At 33.5% G+C, this 23,279-nt stretch overlaps 1 protein-coding gene across 1 annotated transcript; it reads left to right on the plus strand.

Annotated features, from left to right (window-relative positions):
* The first annotated feature begins 1,280 nt into the window (after nucleotides 1-1,280).
* Nucleotides 1,281-5,676, plus strand: LOC131175280 (uncharacterized). The gene is made up of 5 exons (XM_058138998.1): nucleotides 1,281-2,222; nucleotides 2,516-2,791; nucleotides 3,116-3,289; nucleotides 3,493-3,991; nucleotides 5,510-5,676. Exons 1-5 carry the CDS (start codon nucleotides 1,281-1,283, stop codon nucleotides 5,674-5,676), a joined length of 2,058 nt encoding a protein of 685 aa, XP_057994981.1.
* The last annotated feature ends 17,603 nt before the right edge of the window (nucleotides 5,677-23,279 follow it).

The raw sequence follows: 23,279 nt of genomic DNA on the forward strand, positions 1-23,279 counted from the left end.
AAGCAAATGAATTAAAAAACCTTTTCCCCCAATTTTTGAATCCCCTAATTATGCACATATGTCATATTATAATTAGTGCACGATTTGTGATTGGGCATTGAATCAATTTGCAAATTATCGTCCAATTCTTATTCTGATTGCATCAACACAAACCTGAACCAATTCGCACACAATAAATTCATATCAACTCGAATTGTTTGGTTTGAATTTAATTTGATTAATTCGCATTAATTGGCATTAGTTTGAATTTAAGTGACCAATTGTTTCTGTTGCTTAATAATTTAAAACTAAAATCTTACATGCTTAATTCCTTCATCTAAGTGTGCACATATCATTGTGTTCATTAATTCTTAGGATTCACAAATTTTAGGTTCTTTGCATTCGAATTTTTTGTTTGTTTATTTAAGGTTAAATTCTTGTGGGAGTGATTGATTACCGAACATATAAAATACAAAAGAAAGCTTGAGAGGTAAAAGGCTAAGTGGTGAGTTCAATTGAGGGTAAAAACCAATTGAGTGAAACACGAGCATATTACTTGTGAGGTTTTCTTAGTTCAAAGTCAGAAATCATGGATACACAAGAAAGTGAAATGGCTACTCTAGACCTAAAATTGTTCATAAAAGCCATTCAAATACAAATGGAGCAAATAAATATGAAGTTTGATGCTGTTAATGAAAAGTTAGAGACACAACAAGCACAAATTTCAAATTTGCAAAGTGGGAAGCATAGAGGCAGATCCAATTCTAATCAACCAGCCACTCAAACTTTGGTAGATAGCTCAAGTGATGAAGAGGAGGATGTAGATGATAATGTTACCGTTGCTCTAAATGAGGGGCGCAAGTCCAAGTTTAATAAAGACAAAAATCTTGGCAGCATTAAGATGAAGATTCCCGCATTCCATGGGAAAAATGATCCTGATGCATATATGGAGTGGGAGAGGAAGGTAGAACTTATCTTTGAGTGCCACAATTACTCTGAAGAAAAAAAGGTGAAACTAGCTACTGTGAAGTTTTGTGACTATGCCTTAGTTTGGTGGGATCAACTAATCACCACTAGAAGAAGAGCTGGACAAAGACCCATTAAAACATGGGAAGATAAAGAAAGTGATGAGAAGGCATTTTGCACCCTCACATTATTTTTGTGATTTATATGTTAAATTGCAGGGTCTAACACAAGAGAGCAAAAGCGTGGAGGAATATTTTAAGGAGATGGAAATTGCGATGATTCGAGCCAATGTAGAGGAAGATAGGGAGGCTTCAATGGCGTAGTTTTTAACTAGAATGAATAAAGATATAGCCAACATTGTGGAGCTGCATCATTATGTCAAATTGGAAGACATGCTTCACATGGCAATCAAAGTGGAAAAACAACTCAAAAGGAAGGAAAAAACCATTACATCATATTCGATCAATCAATCATGGAGATCGAATCAAACTTTCAAAAAATCAAAGAATGAATCAACAAATAACAAGGCTGCCCCAACTCAAAAGGATGATAAAGCTAAAGCCCAAAGGAGTAACAATGATAAAAACAAAGATGTTTCTACCAAAAATAGAAATATCAAAAGTTTTAAGTGTTTGGGATTTGGGCATATTGCTTCTCAATGTCCAAACAAAAGGACTCTGGTTGTGATTGATGGAGAAGTGCTAACTGAAAGTGAAAGGGAAAGTAGTGATGAGATGCCCCCTCTCAAAGATTGTAGTGATGTAGAAACACCTGCTAATGTTGAGTTGCTTGTATCCTGCAAGGTTTTGAATTCGCAAGTTAAAGATAATGATGATGGCGTGCAAGCTCAAAGAGAAAATATCTTTCATACTCGTGCTATTATTAATGGAAAGGGTTACAGTTTGATAGTTGAAGGAGGTGGCTATGTGAACGTGGCAAGTAACTTGCTTGTTGATAAACTGAAATTGCCAACCATGAAGCATCCCCATCCATACAGATTGCAATGGTTGAACAATGGAAGTGAATTGAAGGTGACAAGGCCAGTTAGATTGATGTTTAGCATTGGGCGATATAGTGATGAAGTAATATGTGATGTTATTCCCATGCATGCAAGCCATATACTACTTGGTAGGCCATGGCAATTTGATAGAAAGGCACATCATGATGGATACTTGAATAGGTATACTTTTAAGAAAGATGGGAGAAAGCACATACTAATTCCCTTGACACCAAAGCAAGTGATAGAGGACCAACTGCGAATCAAGCAATCCTATGACGTGAGGCCAAAAAGAAAAAAAAATCAAGAGTGAAAATTCAAGTGACAAGAAAAAGAGTGAAAAAGAGAGGAAAGATGAAAATAAAAAGAGAGAGAATGGAGAGAGTGAATTTGGCCCTATTGGAAATAGAGAGAAAAGGGAGAGTTTTTATGCAAAAGAAAAAAAATTTGATGAGGGCCTATAATTGTAGAAAGGCACTGATTGTGATTAGGTTCAAAGAAAATCTTTTTACTGCTAATGACTTACCCAAACATTTACCTACAAGTGTTATTTCTTTGATGTAAGATTATTAGAATATATTTCCTGATGATTTGCCACCAGGCTTGCCACCAATTAGAGCTATTAAGCTCCAAATTGATCTTGTTCCTAAAGCTGCAATTCCCAATAGACCAACTTATAGAAGCAATCTAGAAGAAAAAAAGGAATTACAAACGCATGTAGATGAGATGTTGGTAAAGGGGTATATAAGGGAGACCTTGAGCCCATGTGCTGTAGTAATTCTTTTGGTACCTAAAAAGGATGATTCTTGGAGGATATGTATTGATTATAGAGCTACCATTAAGATTACGGTAAAGTACCGTCACCCCATTCCTAGACTTGATGACATGTTTGATGAATTAAACGATGCTTGCATATTCACTAAAATTGACCTTAAAAGTGAATGCCATCAAATTCGAATTAAGATAGGTGATGAGTGAAAAACTGCATTTAAAACTAAATTCGAATTATATGAACAGATAGTAATGCCGTTTGGCCTAACTAATGCATCTAGCACATTCATAAGGCTAATGAACCATGTTTTGCGCAATTTCATTGAAAAATTTGTTGTAGCATACTTTGATGATATATTGATTTATAGCAAAACAATGGATGAGCATATTGAGCATTGAAAGGCTGTATTCGATGCATTGAGAGAGGCGAAATTGTTTGCTAACATTGATAAGTGCACTTTTTGCATGGATGAGATAATCTTTCTTGGTTATAAGCTTAGTTCTAGAGGAATAAGGGTTCATGAGGAAAAGATAGAAGCAATTAAAGAATGGCCTATTCCTAAGAATGTAAGAGAGGTAAGAAGCTTTCATGGTCTAGCAAGTTTTTACAGAAGGTTTATTAGAGATTTAGCACTATTGCCACACCCTTAACCGAAATAATGAATAAAGATGTAAGTTTTAAATGGGGTAAAGAACAAGAAAATTCATTTAATGCACTTAAAGAAAAACTTTGTTCTGCAACTTTGTTGCTATTGCCTAATTTTAATAAAACTTTTGAGATTGAATGTGATGCTTCTGGGAAAGGTATTGGCCCTGTTTTGATGCAAGATAAGATACCAGTTGCATGTTTTAGTGAGAAATTGCATGGGGCACAGCTGAATTACTCAACCTATGACAAAGAATTATATGCCTTGATGCTTGCTTTGGAAACATGGCAACACTACTTGCTGCCCAAAGAGTTTGTCATCCATACTGATCATGATTCATTGAGATATCTCAAGGGTCAAAGTGGGCTGAATAAAAGGCATGCTAAATGGGTGGAATTTATTGAATCATTCCCCTATGTGATTCAATATAAGAAAGGTAAGGAAAACGTGGTTGCTGATGCATTATCTCAGAGATATACTCTTATCTCTACACTTAGTTCCAAGTTATTAGATTTTGAACATATCGAAGATTTATATGTTAATGACCATGATTTTTCCAATGGTTTCCATGCATGTGAACATTTGGCCTTTAAGGATTTTTATAGACATGATGGGTTTCTTTTTAAGAAAGGTAAACTATGTACACCCATTAGTTCTATTAGAGAATTATTGATTCGAAAGGCTCATAATGGGGGATTAATAGGACACTTTGGCATAGATAAGACCTTAAACATGTTGCATGAACACTTTTTCTAGCCTAATATGAGAAAAGATATTGAAAGAGTTTGTGCATGTTGCATTCCTTGTAGGCAAGCTAAATCAAAAGTACAACCACATGGGTTATACACATCACTTCCTGTTCCAACACATCTATGGGTTGATCTATGTATGGACTTTGTATTAGGGCTGTTTAGAACAAGAAAGGGTCATGAAGCTATATTTATAGTAGTGGATAGTTTTTCTAAAATGGCTCACTTTATTGCATGCCATAATACTGATGATGCTACTAATATTGCAAATTTGTTCCTTGATCATGTGGTTAAATTGCATGGCATACCTAAAACTATTGTTAGTGATAGGGATGTCAAATTTTTAAGTCACTCTTGGTGTGTTTTATGGGCTAAATTGGGTACTAAACTCTTTTTCTCTATAACATGTCACCCTCAAATGGATGGGCAAATTGAAGTGGTAAACCAAACTTTAGAAACTTTATTAAGGGAAATGGTGAGAAGTAACATGACTAAATGTTTATCATTTGTTGGATTTGCATATAACCGTAGTGCGCATTCTTCTCACGGGTTTTCACTGTTTGAAATTGTCTATGGTTTTAACCTACTAATGCCTTTGGATTTGTTGTTTTTACCTTTGCATGAGATTACTAATTTAGATGGACAGAAAAAGGCTGATCAGGTGAAGGAAATTCATGAAAAAGCACGAATACAATTTGAAAGAAAGAATGAAAGGATTGCATAATATAGAAACCAAAGGAGTTGCCAAATTCAAATTGAACCTGGTGATTGGGTTTGGTTACACTTGCGCAAAGAAAGGTTTCCATCCAAAAGAAAGTCAACGATGGATGCTAGAGGAGATGGTCCATTCAAAGTGTCGGAAAAGATTAATAACAATGCTTGTAAAATCGATTTGCTAGGTGATTATAATGTTAGTGAACCATTTAATGTTTTTGATTTGTGTAACACCCTAGGCAAATCCACATCGACAAAACACGGGAGAGATAATGTCTCGGCCCACTAGTGATATTGTCCGCTCTGGGCCGAAGCTCTCACGATTTTTAAATCGCGTCATTATGAGTTACGAACCACCAACTTATAAACCCAGCATCTCTCCCGTGTTTTGCCGATGTGGGATTTGCCTAGGGTGTTACAATCCACCCCCCTTATGGGACGCAGCATCCTCGCTGAGGTTTGCCCCACCATCGCTCAAGGTTGCACGCGGAGCAGCTCTGATACCACAAATGTAATGGCCCAACCCACTAGTGTTATTGTCCTCTCTGGGCCGAAGCCCTCACGGTTTTTAAAATGCATCATTAGGAGTTACGAACCACTAATTTATAAACCCAACATCTCTCCCGTGTTTTGCTGATGTGGGATTTGCCTAGGGTGTTACAATTTGTCCCCTTTTGATGATGCAGATTTACATTCGCGGGTGAATGCTCTTGAAGAGATGGGGAATGATGTAAGATCAAAGGCAAATCCAATGGACCATGCACAAGAAGAGGTTCGACCAGGTCATTATGAAGGTTTGAATGATTTCTCAATGATAAATAATGGGCCAATCACAAGATCCAAGCTAAAATAATTGAAAGTCCAAGTTCAGATATATGCACAAAATCATGTTACATGTCAACTTGGGTCGAGTTCAACTATGGGCTTAAAGGACTAGCAAACATGGATGGATGAAGGTACAAACCAGTCCAAGTTAATTAATTTAATTGAGCCGTGTGGGCCTAATACATAGGCTGGTTTATTGGCGGACCAATGAATAAAAACTTGTAATCTAGTTAGGATTATTTTTCTTTAATTATTTCTTTAAATTATTGTTGATGCTAAATTCCCTTAGGGAATTAATGTTAATTATGACTCTTTAAGTTATGATTAGTTTTAAAAGTTTCCTTAATCTTTAGGACTTTGTTCTGGTTGGTTTGACTTAACCAACTTAGATAGGAATTATTCTATCATTAGGATTCTTTGTAAAGGGGGAAATCTGAATTCTAATCTCTATAAATATGCATTGGCCGAACTCCACAAGATCAGATTTGAGATTTGAGTTTTTCCTTTGATAAATTTTCAGATTAAAGTGAGTTAATAGCTTTCTTTAATTTTATGCTAAGGTAGTTAATTGTTTACTTAGGTTTTAATCTTAAGTTAACAATTTAGCTTCCTATTTAATTTGCTCTTAATTGCTACTAAATAAGGGTTAAGGTTTAGAATACCTTAAAATCAATTAGGTTAAGCAAATTAAGGTGAATTAACAAACCAATCAATTGTTTGAAGCGTTTGAAGTAGGGGCAAGAATACCAAAGGCTGATTCGGCTAAGTTGAGCAAAGATCTTGGGTTGCATCATTTGGGAAGAAAGAAGATCAAGTTAGGAAGACCAAAACGAAAGAAGAACCAAGGGGGAGCAAGTGGCTGAAATAGTAGAGCCATTTTAGGAGAAGATTGTGCCTCAATGGGAAGGGAATCCCTTCACATTTATCACCAAAGCACTAAATGGGTCACCCCTTAACCCTATAAAAATTCCCTCTATTAGCAGCCATACACTTCTGAACACTCCTAGCAAAGTTTTGTAACCCTAAAAAGTATAAGAAAATTGGAGGTACACTCCACGCTCTCTCTATTGCAAATTCTAGGTAAAGAAGGAAGTTGGAGGTTGTTTTGTGTTCCATTCCCATCGAAGCACTAAGGAAACTTTTCGAACCTCTTGCTCATATTCTAAATGCATCCAAGGAGCCCTAAAACAATCTCAAACCAACCAAAATCCAAGGTAAACTTTAAAGAGCACCAAAACAATTCTTACATGCATACATAGGTTGTTTCAGTTTTCAAGATTTTGTTCGTATCTGTTAGAGTTGTTCTAGTTTGTACCTGTACTTCTATGCATGTTAAATTGTATTAAACATGCTTAATGATTAGTATGGTGAGTATTCATGTCTTTTTAATGGATGAAAATTGCTTCGGATGATATCTAAGTCAATAGACATGCATTCAGGTACAATAAACTAGTTAAATGTCTGTTTCAACCATGGATTAAAACATGGTTGCGGCCACGGCCACAAATAACAAAAATAGGCCAATAATCAATGTAGCACGGAAATGCAGATACAAGCTATTATTACTAATCTATAAAACCCAAAAAGAGATTTCCTTAAAGAATTCAAATTTTGGTGCTCTCATGCCATAAAGGACCAAGTCCCAAAAAACTCTCTCATATTTCCAGCAAGAACAATATCTAGCAGCAGATTACCAAAAAGCAAAAACACTTCAACACCCAAAAGTTGAAGACTCTGTGCAGAACTACGAAGCATGGAAAGACAGAAAGAAAAGGTAGAAACAAACCAGATGATCAAGGTCCAGCCACCACCTGCGATGCCGTCCATTGACCAGGTAAGTTGTCATCGTTGTCATCGTCTTCCTACATTTCCACCTTTCGAAAATTCCGAACACGGCCACAAAACATGTTATTAGAAACATTTCCAAATGGGGACACTCCAACCATTGTTGTTTCCGTGCTTCAGTGCCTATAACAGTCAGTATTACTACGCAAATCTTTTTGAAAAATTTGTAAAGTTCATGAAATAATATATATCTAAAGATATAAGTAAAACTAAAATACATAATTAAATAATGAGCATAAGTACATTAATTAAAGACATTAAATCTATCATTTTTATATATCATTAGTATTAATCAATTTAAGTAAAAAATAACTATATAGATAGTAAAGAACTAATCTTATATTTAGCAAACGTTAATGAACCCTAAAATTTTATTTGATATTATTTTCTAATTACTTATGTATTTTACTAAAATTAATTTTGAAAATAGTTCAAAATTAGAATATATATATATATATATATATATATATATATATATATATAATCTACAAATTGGTCAAACCAATGCTTCATACTATAAATTTAGCAAAAAAACCTACCATCAAACATAATTATCTTCAACAAATAAGTGAAGAACACTAAAATAACAAACTAATCTTTTCAAGATTTAGATGTTCGTAACTAGAAAAATAATTGATGATCTTAGTTCAATAGTTGATGACCTTAGCTCAAGAGACAAGAAGTGAAAGATTTATAGAAAGATTAAAAAAAAAAATTGACGGGAAGTTGAGAAAGTGAAAAATAACAAATTAAAACTTCACAAAGTAGAAACAAATAATAAGTAAGAGCTGTTGCCCCCATCTAGACCCAAAAAAAAAAGTGAGGTAAAGGATTGTTACCATTGCCTAATAGCAAATAACAGCCGTTACCATTATGTAAAGGTTGTTATAGCTGTTACAGGTGAAAATCTTTTTTTTTGTCTTTAAACATCGAACGCAACCGCAATGCCAAAAAACCTACAAATACAGCCATTATGCTATGTAATGGCCATTATTTAAAACCATTAGAGACCATGAGTGAGGACAAATCATCATCATATCAAAAGTTAAAGTATTAAGAATGGAAAAGGATTAAGCAATCTGAAATCTATAAGGAAAGAAACATGCTTCGTATTAATTTATTTATTTATTTTTTTAAAGAGACCCAAAGTTATCACCTTTGCTTGAAGAATTCTATCTCTCATCTTTATGATAAAATTCCCTGATTGATACAGAAGATTTCCTTCAAAGTCCTGAATAACCACGTTACTTTTATTCCATAGCTAAATCAAAATGAATCGTCTCCAAAAAAATTAAAAAAATATATAAATAAAAGGGGAGGGGAAGAAAGCAAAGAGAACTCCGATTGTTTCAGCACTCAACTCGCACACACCCACGCAATTGAACATTCTCTGACATGAAGTCTGAAAGTATATTTATTTGTGCTTCTCATTTTAATTTTTTTTCTTTCCCTAAACTACATGTTATAAACCAACTCAGACTCGAAGAAAATCAACCAAAAAAGGATCATAATTCTTCCCATTTTAGTTTTCAAAAAATGGGATTTAAAAATTTAACTTCTTTGTTAACTCATATAGAGTAATAGCGATTCGAAATTTAGCTTCTTTGTTAACTCATTTCCACAAAATTATAAGCTAAGGTTCAACTCTCCAATTCTATTTTACGTTGCTATAATAATTTTCAACCAACAAAATTAAAGCCAATTGCTATTAGTCTCTCCATACTAGTGTCAATCACCACTTTACCTAATAGAAAATAATTCTTATAGTTTCTAAAATAGAATAATTTCTTGATAGAGAATACAAAGAACAGCTCGGAGGATATAAAAATCAAGAGATTAGGGTGTCTAACCTTACAAATAATGCAATTTCCCACACTATCAAATTCCTTGTTCTGTAATGCCTCCTATCCTTCTTAAGCCATTTCTCTGGTTTCCACTCGACCTCCATGGATGGCATCAGCCTCTTTACCCTCCTCGGCACCAACCTCTAATGTAGAGAGCAAAAAGCACTCAACCAAGACTCTGATAAATTTCTTTCAATGGATATTAGATGGGTCAATGTTATGACATGTGAAGATAGCAAGCAAGATGTTACGTGGCTATTAGTAGTTTTTAATTGTAACAAAATATTGTAACTAAAGAATTGGATTAGAGTTATATTAGGTTTATTAGCTAAGTTGTTACATTCAATTGCTGTTGGTTGACACATAGGAGTGGGGAACTGTAACTTGGAACCATTCAAGATTATTCAATACTATTCTACTTCTCCCTAAATCTCCTCCCCCCCCCCCCCTTTCTCTCTCTCTCTCTCTCTCTCTTGATTCTCTATTTCTCTCTTTTTTCTTCTTTCCCTCTTCCCCTTCTTCTATCTTCTTCTTTCCTTCCCTTATTTTCATGCTAGGTTATGGCTCTGCCATAACATTTGGTATCAGAGCAGGTTTAATTAACAAAAATTCTCTTTCTTATTCTATAATTTCTTCTTTCTCTCTTTGATGTAGAACAAATAAGAATAAAGAACAAAACAAGGACCAATCCTTGGAAAGAGAACTAATTCTCAATAATTTTATTTAATCTCAATAATAATCATGGTCAAAGCTATAGAATAATAGAAAATTAGCTCTATTTATAAAGCTTGCAACCCTAATCAAATTAGGAATAGAAACCCTAATTCATCTAATTAGGAATACTAAATAAGATAAATTATAAAATAATAGACCTAATAATAATAAATGTGACGCCCCTTACCCGTCTACTGTATAGCCAAGCAAGAAGTACCATATTTGGTACCGGAGCACCCTATCTTGTTTTATCATGTCCATTGTAACTTTTAATATCATTTAAAAGCATGTAACCATGTGTAGAATTTTTTTTTTATGACTTATTTCTATGGAGACCCGGACAGAGCCTCCCCTGTTTTATTAGCATCTAGTGGGTTCTACTAATCAGCTGTTAATATGTTCATATTCATTTCACACATTTCTAAATCATATTCTATTGTAAAGTTTTCATTGCAATCTCAAAGTTTAATTACAATCCAAAATGAAATACATCATGTGTTTATGTACAATGAACAAAAGAACAAAATCTAGACATACATGGGCCCTACCAACAAAATACAAAATACTGAGGTAACTCTAGACGGTGGCAGATCTGGTCAGAGCTCTATCAGGGCACTACTGGTGCTGCTGCTGCTGTGGCTGCTCGGACTGGTCTCCAATACCTATGCGATGGAAAACCAACACGCTAAGCATAACTTTTAGTGGTGCATAATTTATAATAACAATAACTAATAATTGAAATAATAATGGCAATTCATAATTTACTGGGTCTTTTACATTTTCATTGCACTTTGGAAACAATTAAAATTATTGGGATCTTTTCTGTTTACTTATTGTATATTCAGTCTTAATTAATCATTATCAGTGCCTAAGATATAACGCTCTCACTTTACGTAATCTATACATTCTGCTATTTCGATGAAATAATGTCTGCTCATATAAGTCAGGATGTCTGGGACTACACTTTAGTGACAGTGAGAAGGCATAAAATGATGAAATAAATAAAAAGAAAATACAAGAAAAAATTAAAGAAAAATAAAAGAGAGAAAGTGAAACTAAGTTAAACGAGCCAACACCGAAGCGATGTGTGACCTCACCGGGAAGTTATGGCGTAGGCAATAGTTGACCCCGGGACCGCGGGGAACCCTCGGAAATAATTTTCAAGACATAATTAAAGGTCTACTGAGGTATAATTGACATTAAAAATATCAAAGAAAAATTAATTAATTAGTACAAAAAAAATAAAAAATCCAGAAACTGACAAAAAATCGGTGTTACTGAAAAATTAGAAATATAACCCGAAGAGGGGCATTTTGGTCATTTGACACTAGAGTTGACTTTTGACCTAAATGTCCATGAGAAATAAGTAGCATTAAATTTTAAAACTCCTATAAAAATATGAAAATATATATAGATATATTAAATTAGGTGAAATAAAGGGGTGTAATTTAGAATATTGGAAAGTTTAAGTATTAAAATAATTTAATATCAATTAGTGGAGGTATAAAGCTATTTGAGACATGTGTATATCCACTAACACTCATCTTCAACCTTCATGAACCTCTTAGCCGAATTGTTTCTCTTAAGCTTCCTCCATGGCCGAATTTTGAAAGCTTCCTAAACTCTACCATTTTCAACTCAAACCCCAAAGCTTGCTTCACTAACTTTGCCCCCCATATCACAAGGAAGAGATTGATGGTAATTTGAAGGGGATTAGTTGAGGTTTGATCAAGCTCCAATAATAGGTAAGTGTTCAAATTCCTTTCCTTCTTAAGTAAAGTTTGTGGGAAGCTTGAGATAAGTAAATTGATGAAGAAATTTTGTGGTTTTGATAAGTTATTATTATTGTCACACCCTACTCCCCCGTAAGATGTAACATGATCCCGTAGTGTTTTCTCAAATACAACTCCAATAACTTCATTTCAACTCACAATTCAAATCCCATTAATCAAATCAATTCATTTTCAAACCAATCTCATCATAAAGAACATTTCATTAATTACAAGACTCAACATTTATATCACAATAATTTACATTTAATTACATATCAAAATATTTTACAAGAGTTTTTATACAACTGCTCAAATAATTTACATACATATTATTACATGCATACATCAAAACCTGTGTATATGGGTATACCTGGAGCTGATCTAAATGTCTCTTCAAAGAAGCTTACTCAATTGCTCTATGCTCTTTTCACCTGCGATAGCATACAAAGCTATCGCTGAGTGGTGAACTCAGTGGTGCACAACTATAATTTAAAACATAGTATAATATACATTGACAAAATTTATAGCAAATAATTTACAAATCTGAATACTCATCAAATTCCAAAACTCAAAATATTCATTGCCAATAATGTAAATCATTTGTATAAAATGACTTTGATGATGAAATTTAATTTATCAAATCATAACTACCCATTTAAGGTAATTTCAACAATATCAATTATACATAAATCATAATTGAAATCACAACTATTTACTATTCAAAAACATTCTGTATCTCAAAAACTATTCTGTATCTCAAAAACCATTATGTATCTCAAAAACTATTATTTATCTCACTAACTATGCAAGACTAATCCGAAAGGGCCATCTTCGGGGTGATTCTAACTCCCTATGGTCGGGGATGTCACACCCTACCCCTCTGTAAGGTATAACATGATCCCGTAGTATACCTAATGAATTACCAACTCCGTCTACTGATAACCCATTAAATACACTACAAGGGATTTTCAAAACTTTTCTTACTTCTTTTACAGTGGTGAGCACTATTTACAGGTGTTAAAAACTTTTGTGAACTGAAGTGATAGAACTAACACATTTGACTTATTTGGAGTTTCTGTAAAAATTTTGGCAGAGTGCCATCTGTATTTTGGATAAAACAGTTCTTGAAAACTCAGAAAAGCACTTCAATATATATTTGCAAATCTCAACTCCAACATATTTCTCAACACAACATTTTTCTCAACTCAAATCCGCAGTGATTTTTCAAAGACTGAGATACAAGAAATATAATACAAAACTATTCAAGTAAATGAAATCTCAAATTTACATTTACAATAATTTACATTTAATTACATACCAAAATATTTTACAAGAGTTTCTATACAACTGCTCAAATAATTTACATACATATTATTACATGCATACATCAAAACCTATGTACATGGGTATACCTATGATATACCTGGAGCTGATCTGAATATATCTTCAAGGAAATTTACTTACTGCTCTATGCTCTTCTTACCTGCGACAGCATACAAAGCTATCGCTGAGTGGTGAACTCAGTGGTGCACAACTATCATTTAAAACATAATACAATATACATTGACAAAATTTACAATAAATAATCTGGGAATCTGAATACTGATCAAATTTCACAACTCAAAATATTCATTGCCGATAATGTAAATCATTTGTATAAATGACTTGGAGCAAAAAATTCAATTTATCAAATCTTGACTATCCATTTAAGTAATTCCAACAAAATCAATTATACATAAACCATAATTGAAATCACCATTCCTTACCATTCAAAAGCCATTCTGTATCTCAAAAATCATTATGTATCTCAAAAATCAATCTTTATCTCACTAATATGCAAGACTAATCCGAAAGGGCCATATTCGATGTGATTCTAACTCCCTATGGTCGGGGAGGTCGAATCATATTCTAACTCCCTATGGTCGGGGAGGTCGAATCATCGTGCACAGTACCATCACAATAATGAATCTTCCGCAAGGGCCATAACGATAAAATAAACTTAGATCTAACCTCAAATCAGAGGAAAATCTAAGCCTGTGCACGTACCATGGTAATCAAAACACAACTAATTCCATTGTCTTCTCAACAAATGAGAGAGACGGGTAATAACCTAGTCAAGCATCTAAAGTGAGATATAAAATAATATCACAATCCTTTTAGTGAGCATAAATCACAATATAATTCGATTCAAAGTCAATTCCAATATCCAATAATTTTTATGCTCATCACAATTCAAATCATAAATTTGCATTTTTCCATGAAAATTACCATCACATTTCAAAACATGTTATATCACAATTTTCCAAAACATAATTTATTCAATCCATAACAATGCTTAATACTTGTGGAAATACCATTTCACAAAGCAAAATTCATACATACTATAACAATTTCAATAATCATTGAATTAAATCCAATGCCTGTTAAACATAGTTCATAAGAAAATATGTCATTTAATCACATAAAATATTCAGAACAAAATCAGTTAAAAACTAGTTGTGCACAAACCTCGATAATCGTTTCTCTGTCCGACTCAGTGTTTCCTTCCCTTTTCCTGAGTCCTTGCTAACTGAGAAACACAATTTGAAGTGTTTCAGTACTAAAATAAATTGTCTCTAACAATAATGTTCGATAAGTAATTCACTGAAGGCTATTATTTGCCCAATCACCTAATATACCGACCCTCGATGCGTTTTAGGTAAATTAGGTTTTAGTGTCATTAATATGTCACATTCGATAGGGTTTTAGGGTTGGTACGTTTTACCAAACTCATTTCCTTGTTTAGTGCATTATAATGCAACTTGCTGGATTCCGAGATACTAGTTTGACTTAGCCGGACGGCCTAGTTCCCTCGGTTTTCGGGTTTTGGTCAAAACTACAAACTTGTAGATCTATGTCTTATTGCACGCGGGGCAAAATTTCAGGTCAATCCGAGTTAAGTAGACCAAGTTATGGTCATTATACTATTGCTGGTCAAATGCATCAAATTAGGTCAATTTTAGGTCAATTTGGTCAACTTTGGTTCGGCCAGTTTTTGGACCCGAACTTGTGCAAGTTGTTTGACTTGCTTATGGTCATTTCTGGGCTTTGGTGTCTTCAATAAGACTTGTAGGTATGGGTCTTAACTATTCATGGTTAAAATTTCAGGTCAATTGGACCTGTTTTGAGTGAGTTATGGCCTAAACACTCACTGCTGCCCAATTGGTCATTTTTCAGGTCCTAATTGCACCTAATCCGAATTGGTCATTTTCTTAGGTCACCTTGCAAGCAGAATTTTGGTATGTTTTCTCAATGAAAGTTGGCACATTTTGTGCCTAGTTTCACCTCCAATTGGTCTCATACCAATTGAGGCTACACATTTAAAGTTATAGGTCTATTTGCACACTGCCCTCTATATGTCTTTCAAACCCCAATTCAAACACACATTTAACTTGCTCTACTTTAAATCCCCATACCTAATTCTGATTTTATACCATTCCATATTCATTTATCACTTCTTACTATGGTCAATTTGGACAGAATACAAACATTCTCAATACATCAAATACAACCCTAAACCACAAAGTCCAAATTTAGCAATATATGTACATAAATACACCTAATCATTACATATAATCTCCACTACTAATTTACATATACATTCATCAATTCTTCTATGTCAACATTCTGCTAACACTTCCATCAATACATACAATTATTCAAGGGTTCCCAAGCTGCCGAAAACCTTCTTCAACACCACATTGCCCTACAATTCATCAATTCTCATCCAAGTGCCAAAATCACCATATAAACATGAAGTAATTCACTAGGTTATTAAATCATCATGATCAACACCATTTCTCATCAATTATATGTACAAATACTTCATCAATACATGATTACATGGCTGCCCAAAAATGGATATCTCAATACTCTTCAAACTTAAAAATTTCCTTCACAAAACCAACACCCATAACATGTATACAAAGTTTATCAAAGAAATCTTCAAAAATGCTAACTTACCTTATGGTTGGAGCTTGTTAAACCTTGCTTAAACTTCTCAAATTTGGTATCAAACTCTTCCTTGTGATGAGTAGACAAACTTTCATGAAGCCACTTAAGGAATTGGAGTTGAAAATGGAGAGATTAAGTGAGCTTGCATGAAACGCCCATGGAGTTTCCTCTCCCTTCATTCACGGCAACTTTGGTACAATGGAGAAGATGAAATTTTCTGATGGTGTAAGGGAAGTACACCTGCCCCACTATGTGTTTAATTAATCCTTTAATGGTGCACTAACTCCAAATAATCATATAATAATCTAATTGTTCACTTAATCCCACATTAACCCATGATTTTAGATATTTACTTTAGGTACCACTAAACTAATTTTTCATTTTATTTTCTAAGTGTAATATTATTTATTTTTAATGGAAATTTAGGTCAAAAGACACTTCGGGATGTCAAATGACCATAATGTCCCTGTTCGGGTTGCATTCAGATTTTTCTGAATAATCGGTTTTGTCTGTTTTTCGATTTCTCACTTTTCTTTGTACTAATTATTTAATTTTTCTTTGATCTTTCTAATGATATTTATTCTTCAATAAGGGTCTATTTAAGTCCTAAAAATGTTTTCCAGGGTTCCCTGCAGTCCAGGGCTAGTCAACGGTCCACGCCGTGACTTCCCGGTGCGGTCACCCATCGCTATGGTTCTCGGCTCGTTTAACTTGGTTACATTTCTTTGCTATTATTTTTCCTTTGTTTTTCTTGTATTTTCTTTTATTGTATTTCATTATTTTATGTCTCCTCATTCATATTGAAGTGTGGTTCTAGGCATCCTAGCTGTCCGGACAACACTGGTCACCGGAGCAGCAGAACGCACTACCGAACTTTGGGGTGTTACAGGGGAGGTCGAATCATTGTACACAGTACACACCACAATAATGAATCTTTTGCAAGGGCCATAACATAAAAAAACTTAGATCTAACCTCTAATAAGAGGAGAATCTAAACCTGTGCACGTACCATGGTAATCAAAACACAACTAACTCCATTGTCTTCTCAACAAATGAGAGAGACGGGTAATAACCTAGTCAATCATCTATAGTGAGATATAAAACAATATCACAATCCTTTTAGTGAGCATAAATCACAATACAATTCGATTCAAAGTCAATTCCAATATCCAATAATTTTTATGCTCATCACAATACAAATCATAAATTTGCATTTTTCCATGCAAATTACCCATCACAATTCAAAACATGTTCTATCACAATTTTTCAAAACATAATTTATTTAATTCACAACAATGCTTAATACTTGTGGAAATACCATTTCACAAAGCTAAATTCATACATATTATAACAATTTTAATAATCATTGAATTAAATCCAATGCTTGTTAAACATAATACATAAAAAATTATCTTCATTTAATCATATGAAATATTCAGAACAAAATCAATTAAAATCTAGTTGTGCACAAATCTGATTTGAGTCGCTCCTAGGCCTTGACTCAATGTTCCTTATGCTTCTCAATATCCTTTTCAACTGAAACACACAATTTAAGGTGTTTCAGTACTCAATAAATTTGTTTCCAACCATAAAATCCAATATCTAAATTTTCTTGATACTATTCCCTTCAATTCATTTTATTAGTCAATTTATAATGTTGACCCTTGATGCACTCTAAGTGAGTCAATTCTAATGTTACCAATATATCACATTTTGTAGCCCCTTATTGTTGGTATATGTTACCAAATTTATTTTCAAGTGTATTGCATTTTATTGCAATTTATCATATTTCAGTATACTATTTTGACCTAGCCGGATGGCCCAGTTTCCTTGGTTTTCGGGTTTCGATCCAAACTACAAACTTGTAGGTCTATGTCTTATTGCACGCGGGGCAAAATTTCAGGTCATTCTAAGTTGTGTAGACCAAGTTATGGTCAATTTACCAATGCTGGACAGAATACATCAAAATGGTAACTTTAGGTCATTTTTAGGTCACTTTTGGTTCAGCCAATTTTGGTACCTGAACTTATGCAAGCTATTTGGCTTGGTTCTGGCTATTTCTGGGCTTTGGTGTCTTCATAAGAGTTGTAGATATATGTCTCAACTATCCATGGTAAAAATTTCAGGTCAATTAGACCTGTTTTGCGTGAGTTATGGCCAAAATACTAACTACTGCCCAAATGATAAATTTTCAGGCTTTTAAGTCACTAATCCGGATTTGGTCATTTTTCAAGTCACCTTTTAGGCAGAATTTAGATAAGCTTCCTTCATGAAAGTTGGCACATTTTGTGCCTAGTTTCACCTCCAATTGGTCTCATACCAATTGGAGTCACACACTTAAGGTTCTAAGCCAAAACATATACTGTCCTACTACACACTTCTCATCACTTACCAATTACATATTCAACACTTACCAAATTACTTCCTTCATGCCAATTCTGGTTTGTACCTTACCATTAACACCTTTAACAATACATTTTTGGTCATTTTGGACAGCTTGTAACCATTCTCAATATGCACACTATAATAAAGAATTTTTCAAAGTCCATTTACATCATTTAACCACGTGAACATACCCCATTTACATACCCAATTCCAAACCATTATACACATATCCATGCTGCCATCAATAACAACATCTTAAACAACAATAAACAAGTAAAAACAAGCTACATATACTGAATTTTCATGGCTACCAAAATGTACATCTCTTTAAAACATCAAACTTCAAAAATTCTTCCATAAATCAACTGCCCACAACCTTGGTTACACTTTTAATGAAACAAGAATTGAAAGCACTTACTTACCACTTTTGAAGTTTTTCAAAACCTCGCCCAAACTTCTTCTTTTTGCTGCCAATGTTTTCCCCAAGCTAAGTATGCAAGGTTTAATGAAGGATTTATGGTGAAAGGAAGCTTGAATCATGGATGCATGTGTGTGGATATGAGTTTGGCCATGGAGTTCATTTCGGCCACTCTTCCAAAGGTTGAAGATGACCGAATTTTCTGTCCAAAGGTTGATTAAAGGTCCACTTAAGTGATGTTAGTGGAGCACTAATTGATTAAAAATCTATTTTAATGTTAAACTTTCCAATTTTTGCTATTTGGCCACCACACTTTCACTATTTACATAATGTATCTCATTTTAATTTTTAATGGTATTTTAAAAGTTTAATATCATTTATTTTTAATGGACATTTAGGTCAAAAGATAACTCGGGGTATTAAATGACCACAATGCCCCTATTCGGGTTGCATTCCCAATTTTTCGGTAACACCGAGTTTTATCGTTTTCTCGATTTCTCATTTTTCTTTATACTAATTAATTAATTTTTCTTTGATATTTCTAATGACATTTATACTTCAATAAGTCTTTAATTATGTCTCAAAACTAAATTTCGAGGGTTTCCTGCAGTCCTGGGGTCGGCTATTGCCTGCGCCTTAACTTGTCCGTGAGGTCACCCATCGCTGCAGTGCTGGCTCGTTTAACTTAGTTTCATTTCATTGCTATTATTTTTCCTTTGTTTTTCTTGTGTTTTCTTTTCTTGTATTTCATTATTTTATGTCTCCTCACTAACAATTAAATGTAGTTCTAGGCATCCAAGCTGTCCGGACCGACACTGATCACCGGAACTGTAGAATGCACTACCGAACATAGGGGTGTTATAATTATGTACTATTTTTAGCAGCCATGGTGATTAAAGAACTTTGAATTGTTTTTACAAGTATATGATGGGGATTGAAGTTAATTAAAGTAATTAAAGGTTTTAGCAAGTGAATTTTATATGTGTATTGAGATTGTGTAATTGAATTGGAATTTGATTTTGAATTGGGAACTTTGAGTATAATTGATTAAAGTAGGCAGCCTTGATTCCATAAGAATGGATTAATTTATGTGTGAAAGAAGTGATTTATGATGATTAATTAAGGTATTATATGAGTAGTCAAGCTAATTCATGTGTATGTGTGAAATTAGTGCATTTGAATTTGGAACTTGGTAAGAGGCATTGAAGACTTTGGCTAATGGAAATTTTTGGTAGCCTTGAAGTTCAATGAAGAGTACTTAATTTCATGAAATTATTGGATGAATTATGGTACCAAGGATTGATGAATGTGTATGTAAATTAGTAGTAGAAATTATATGTAATGATTAGGTGTATTTATGTGTATATATTGCTGAATTTGGACTTTTGTGGTTTAGGGTTGTATTTGATGTATTGAGAATATTTGTATTCTGTCCAAATTGACCATAGTAAGAAGTGATAAATGAATATGGAATGGTATAAAATCAGAATTAGGTATGGGAAGTTAAAGTTGAGCAAGTTAAATGTGTGTTTGATTTGTGTTCAAGGAAAGTATAAAAAGGGCAGTATGTATTTGAGCTTATAACCCTAAATGTGTGGCCCCAATTGGTATGAGGCCAGTTGGAGGCAAAAATAGGCACAAAATGTGCCAACTTTCATGTAGAAAGCATACCTAAATTCTGTCTGAAAAGTGACATGAAAACTGATCTAATCCGGATTGATAACATTACAAACCTGAAATTTGACTAATTGAACAGTACTCACAAAAATGACCATAACTCCTTGTATACAAGTCCAAATGACCTGAAATTTATACCATGGAAAGCTTAGATATAGAGCTACAATTCTTATGAAGACACCAAAACCCAAAAATGACCATAAGCAAGTCAAATAGCTTGCACAATTTCAGGTACTAAAACTGCCAGAATTAAAAGTGACCCAAAATTGACAAATTTTACACTAAAGGTGCAATCTGTCCAGCTTTAGTAAATTGGCCATATCTTGGTCTATACAACTCAGAATGACCTGAAATTTTGCCCAAAGTGCAATAAGACATACAACTACAATTTTACTTCTTTGACCAGAAGCTAAAAACTAAGAGAAACATGACTTTAAGCTAGACCAATCTAGCACACAAAAATTGAGAACTTGACATTTACATACAATGATGCTTGAAGTAATTTGGCAATGAATGCCAACTGGTAAATTGCACTATATTGGTAGCATATTGAAATGCAAAATGTAACAGATTGGTAACATTAAAATTTATTCCCCTAGAGTGCATTAAGGGTCAATATTATAGGTTGACTAAGAAAAGCAATAGTATTAAATAAATTAATTATTAAACCTTATTGTCAGAGTCAGTTTAAACGATTACTGAAACACTTTAAATTGTGTGTTTCAGTTAGCAAAGACTCAGGGAAGGGGAAGGAAACACTGATTCAGGGCCAAGAGGTTACTCTTCAGAGGTTTGTGCACAACTAGTTTTTAATTGATTTTGTTCTAAATATTTCATATGATTAAATGAAGTATTTTCCTTATGTATTATGTTTATCAAGTATTAGATTTAATTCAATGATTATTGAAATTGTCATAGTATGTATGAATTTAACTTTGTGAAATGGTATTTCAATAAGTATTAATCATTGTTGTAGATTGAATAAATTATGTTTTAGAAAATTGTGATAGAATATGTTTTGAATTGTGATGGGCAATTTGCATGGAAAAATGCAAACTTATATTTTGAATTGTGATGAGCATAAAAATTATTGGATATTGAAATTGACTTTGAATCGAATTGTATTGTAATTTATGCTTACAAAAATGACAAAGAGATTCATGATATTGTTTTATATCTCACTATAGATGTTTGACTAGGTTATTACACGTCTCTCTCATTTGTTGAGGAGACAATAGAGTTAGTTTTGTTTTGATTACCATGATACGTGCACATGCTTAGATTCTCCTTTTATTAGAGGTTAGATCTAAGTTTTTATTTGTTATGGCCCTTTCGGAAGTTTCACTATTGTGATGTGTATTGTGCACGATGATTCGACCTCCCCAACCATAGGGAGTTAGAATCTGATTCGACCTCTCCGACCATAGGGAGTTAGAATCACCCCGAAGATGGCCTTTTCGGATTAGTCTTGCATAGTTAGTGAGATAAAGAATGATTTTTGAATAGTAAAGATTTGTGATTTCAATTATGATTTATGTATAATTGATTTTGTTGGAATTACCTTAAATGTTTGGTTGTGATTTGATAAATTGAATTTCGTGATCAAAGTCATTTCATACAAATGATTTATGTTATTGGCAATGAATAATTTGATTTTTGGAATTTGATGAGTATCCCGATTTCCAAATTATTTACTGTAATTTTGCTAAGGTATATTGTACTATGTTTTAAGTTATAGTTGTGCACCACTGAGTTCACTACTCAGCGATAGCTTTGTATACTGTCGTAGGTGAAAAGAGCATAGAGCAGTTGAGTAAGCTTCTTTGAAGACACATTCAGATCAGCTCCAGGTATATCATAGGTATACCCATGTACATAGGTTTTGATATATGCATGTAATAATATGTATGTAAATTATTTGAGTAGTTGTATAAAAACTCTTGTAAAATATTTTGGTATGTAATTAAATGTAAATTATTATAATATTAATTTTTGAGTCTTGTAATCAATGAAATGTTTCTTTTATGATGAGGTTGGTTTGAAAATGAAATGATTTGATTATTGAGATTGAATTGTGAGGTGAAATGAAGATTATTGAAGTTGTATTTGAGAAAACATATTGGGAGTGTTTTCCTCTTCAGGTTTGAAGAACTGTTTTCTCAAAATACAACTGGCACTCTGCCGAAATTTTGAAAATTTTTTATAACACTAGATTTTAATCGATGATTTAAATTTCCGAAAATTGATTTAAAATCCCTTGTAGTATATTTAATGGGTTACCGGTAGGCGAAGTACGATAATTTATTAGGTATACTACGGGATCATATTACATCTTACAGAGGAGTAGGGTGTGACACAAGAAACCTATAACAAATTATAGAAGCTGGATACACAGGAATATACTAGATAGACAGCCATATGCCTATCCAGTATACGTCTGTCATGTCAAGCATGAAGCCTACGGACAGGTATTTAAGCCAGATATAATATTAGGCACACTGGCCAACGGGCAGGCATAAAGCCTGTAGAACAATCATGCCAGACATATTTTATCTGTTAATGATTATTCCTATGGGCAGTACTGTTATTTGTAGTCCCTAATTGGTATACCAATTGATCCAAACTAAATAAAAAGTCTAGGTATATATACTATGGGCAATTAAACATTATTACTTATTTACTTGAAATATTCATGTCACTTTATAGTGGGAAAATAGGTCCCACATACCCCATTCATGTGATCTAATGTTTAATGGCTTGTTAGGGTTAAATCCCTACTATAAGATAATTTAACTCATGAACCTTTGTTTAGGTTCAGTTTTTGTATCTCACTTTTACCTATCCATTTGATCAACTTATAGCCACTGTTTGGCCACACTTCCTTCATGGAAGTTGTTCCTCTATGTCTTATCTTTATTTTACCTTTTGAATCATGTCAATTTGATGTTTAGAACTCAAGTTATCGTCTGGTAATCATAACTGA

The sequence above is a fragment of the Hevea brasiliensis genome, chromosome 17, assembly GCF_030052815.1.
Source record: "Hevea brasiliensis isolate MT/VB/25A 57/8 chromosome 17, ASM3005281v1, whole genome shotgun sequence".
Lineage (NCBI taxonomy): Eukaryota > Viridiplantae > Streptophyta > Magnoliopsida > Malpighiales > Euphorbiaceae > Hevea > Hevea brasiliensis.

Excerpts from the sequence above, each read along its gene's own strand:
- LOC131175280 (XM_058138998.1), top strand. The coding sequence starts at position 1,281 with ATGAATAAAGATATAGCCAACATTGTGGAGCTGCATCATTATGTCAAA. Across the intron at positions 2,223-2,515 it reads GAATCAAGCAATCCTATGAC|AATATATTTCCTGATGATTT; the intron begins GTGAGGCCAAAA and ends TAAGATTATTAG. Across the intron at positions 2,792-3,115 it reads GAGCTACCATTAAGATTACG|GCTGTATTCGATGCATTGAG; the intron begins GTAAAGTACCGT and ends GAGCATTGAAAG.